The 3433-nt window shown below is 40.3% G+C and overlaps 1 protein-coding gene across 1 annotated transcript; it reads right to left on the reverse strand.

Moving 5' to 3' along the window:
* Nucleotides 1-670: 670 nt before the first annotated feature.
* LOC137089631 (uncharacterized) lies at nt 671-1830 on the reverse strand. The gene has a single exon (XM_067453201.1). It carries the CDS (start codon nt 1636-1638, stop codon nt 766-768), a length of 873 nt encoding a protein of 290 aa, XP_067309302.1. The 5' UTR covers nt 1639-1830; the 3' UTR covers nt 671-765.
* Nucleotides 1831-3433: the final 1603 nt, after the last annotated feature.

Genomic DNA, 3433 nt, shown 5'->3' on the forward strand with positions numbered 1-3433 from the left:
GGTTATGTCTTCCAGTTTGTTATTACTACTGTTTGTGTTCAATCTGGTGTGAATTTTTTTTTTCTTTCTTTCTATTACAGTGATTATGGTATGTTATGATGTTCCAGTAACACTAATCTGACCATTCTTTATTTCTACTTTTAATTATCCATAAATGATCATCCTTTTAAAAATCCATTGAAATCATATATTAGAAATATTTATAATGACATGTATTTGGTTATACCCACTACCACAGTTCACCATAGTTAATCAATAAATTAAGTCTGTTGCATTGGAAGCAGAATATGAAAGGGTTTATATATAAATAGATGTAATGCTTGCCTCTGTACGTATTCATTTGCTGACAGTTAATAGTATGGCATTGTTTATGAAAAGCAACATAGCATCTATGAACATTAAGGGGAATTCAATGGATACACCACACAGTTTTTAAATTGTTTTTATATAAAAATGTCAATAGGTGAAGCAGCCAGGACAAGAAGAGGTAATGATTATTTGTATTTTGCTGTAATTGTAACTAAAATTAGAGAAATTTTAGAAAATCCTCCCATTTCCATAGGATTTTGTGTTTCTTCTCAGCTATAACTGCACATTTTAGAGCTATAAGCAGATGTTAACCAGCGTTACTAAGCTTGAATGAAAACCCATGAAAAATTGTGTTGATTAGAATATTTTTATTACTACTATAACTATTAATTGATTTATTTTTAACTAGGGATGTGGTACAGAACTTCTTAACATGGAGAATTGAAATACATGATCCTAAACATAGGCATGTTCCATTAGTGCAGGTACGTGGATGTCGGGTGCGGAGACTGCTGCTGCCAGACGGTTCCTCATGACATCCCCACACACCACTTCTCTGGCTTCCACGTTGTCCTCGTTGACATCATCTTCATCATCATCATCCACATCTGCATCCATTATGTCATTGGTGGCAAAGCACATGTTGTGTAAAATTGCACAGCATGTAACAACGACGGGGATGAAGTCTGGGCTCACCTCAAGGGCTTTAAAAAAGATGGACCTCCAGCGGGTCTTCAGCATGCCAAAGGCTCTCTCAACCACACACCTGGCACTGGAGTGATGCTTGTTGTAGCGGGCCTCAACTGGAGAGGTGACAGGCTCACGGTAGGGTGTCATGATGGTGATGGGTGATGTCAGGCAGGGGTACCCACCATCTCCCAAGATGCACCGACCCTCTGGTGGATACAACTGCCTGCTGTAAATGGCGCTGTTTTTGAGGATCCTTGCATCATGGACAGATCCAGGAAAGCCGACACAGATGTCCAAGAACTTTCCTTTGTGGTCACACACAGCCTGGAGTTGCACTGAATAGAATAATTTCCTGTTAAAATAACAGGCTGCATTTAAGGCTGGGGGCTTTATGCGGATGTGGCAACCGTCAATAGCTCCAACTGCCATGCAAAAAGCAGGAGACCCTGCCAGTCTTGCAAACCCCGCACCAATCTCCTCCAGCTCTTCACCCTGAGGGAGACGCACCATTTTTTTTAGCAGGCCAAGGACAGCCCTGCTGACTTTGTGCACAACCCTGTGCACCGTTGACTTGGGGATACCAAAGGCTGTGGCAACAACCCGATAGGATGCAGCATGGGCCAGCCAGAACAAAAACATTACCACCTCTATGTCTTTTGACCATCCATGGTCAACCTCATAAGGCAGTGCAGCTATGAGGTTGACTATAGATTGCCTGGTCAGGCGCAGATAGGGGCGGAGGTCTGATTCCAGGTCCAGAAACAGCCTCAGGATGGGGACTGTGGCATTCAGCTGACAGTATGGGGTGATGTCAGTCTACAAAACAATAAAAAAAAAAATGCTCCAGTACAGTGTCCTGTCTTTATGTAATATGTTAACACTTCTGTCCTACATTTATGCCTAAACCTTATAATTATATATAAATACAAACCAGTATATGTGCATTGTAAAAATACTTTGTTTCAGTTTAGTCCTTTACTTTTACTTAACGTAATTTAACTTATTTTATCTTTAGTTTGCATTGTTACACACATTATTATTGCTCAGGAACGTCAGCACCAGTCTCTTCACAAAACACCTGCGTCTGGTAGACCGACGACGATGCATGTCATGATGCATGTTCAAGTGGTGTAAGTGAAATGGAAAAGAGAAAAAAAGATATATATACAATGGGAATAGTAATTAATAATGCTCTATACTAATAGGAAGGAATAGAAATGTCGAACGTTTTTCTTTGTATACGTGAGTGCGTAACTAGGCAACAACGGTCTCTTCCGTTATGACGTCTTCGTAGTATGTCCCAGAACATGCATACTATTTTGCTGCACACTCAAAAGTATATACTTTTTCTTCACAAAAAGAGTACATACTTTTAGGTCGTAGTATAAGTATGCGAATTGGGACGCAGCAATGATCCCCAGTTGATCCGTAACACCGGCGGAAAGAAACAGCTGAATGCAATCGTTGGGCTATCTCGTCAGCTTGCTCAGTTTGCTGCCGATTTTAACGAGCAGTTAACTTTAGTAATCTCCAGGTTGCTGTCCATAGATGATAGGTTGCTTGCTTTGGAGTCGAAAAACTGTGTGGAAGATACTAACTTTAAGAAGAGAAGACGAGAGCCTAAGAGAAGACCAGTCCTAAGATTGCGGTAAGACTGTTATCTAAGCTAAAGTAACCTAAAGCAAAGCTTTTTAAGTAGCACAAGCTGAAATTAGCCTTGTAAAAGAACAAATGTAAGTTGCTTTATAAAAGTGTTTTCTTTTTCTGGTCATTTTACAGGAAGCAGTACGCCGTCTTCACAACTTCGTCATAACACTCATTTAATTGTTTTCCAGCTGCATGTAAGACATAGAGACAGTACGCAGGAGCTTCAGGTACAAACATCTAGTTCTTGCATCGCACGCAGAAGCTGTGAAGAGTTCAGCTCGGAGTCGATTGAGAAGAAAGAGGGTAAGATTTATTAGATTAGATCCGTTTTTGGTCAGTGTGACTATTTTTCAGGTGCATTTTACGCAGTACATCGCGCAATACTGATTGTCTTTATTGTTTGTTTTTACAGCTGCTACAAGCAAGAAAGAGTGTGTTAGCTGAGGATGAGGTGGGCCTTTGGAATTGCGCTACCATAGACCTGATGTCTGATGAGGAAGACGGCATCGTTCGCGCGGTGTCTGGATGGACTGTTTGACCAGCCAGGAGCTCACCGAGCTCTGTGCCACGCTGCTTTGTTTATACATTAGCATACTAGCTTTGTTAAGTAGCTAGAAATGCTACTCAGCGATGATTTATTTACTGTATATTGTCAATGTAGGTCAAAAATAACCTTTAACATCCTACATTTATGGGTTAGTCAGCTTTATCTTAAATTAGCTTATCTTTTTTGGTGTTAAGGTCCTATACAAACTATTCAAGATGATTGTAAACAAAATACCTTTGA

The sequence above is a fragment of the Pseudorasbora parva genome, chromosome 9, assembly GCF_024679245.1.
Source record: "Pseudorasbora parva isolate DD20220531a chromosome 9, ASM2467924v1, whole genome shotgun sequence".
Classification (NCBI taxonomy): domain Eukaryota; kingdom Metazoa; phylum Chordata; class Actinopteri; order Cypriniformes; family Gobionidae; genus Pseudorasbora; species Pseudorasbora parva.

Excerpts from the sequence above, each read along its gene's own strand:
- LOC137089631 (XM_067453201.1), bottom strand. The coding sequence starts at position 1,638 with ATGTTTTTGTTCTGGCTGGCCCATGCTGCATCCTATCGGGTTGTTGCC.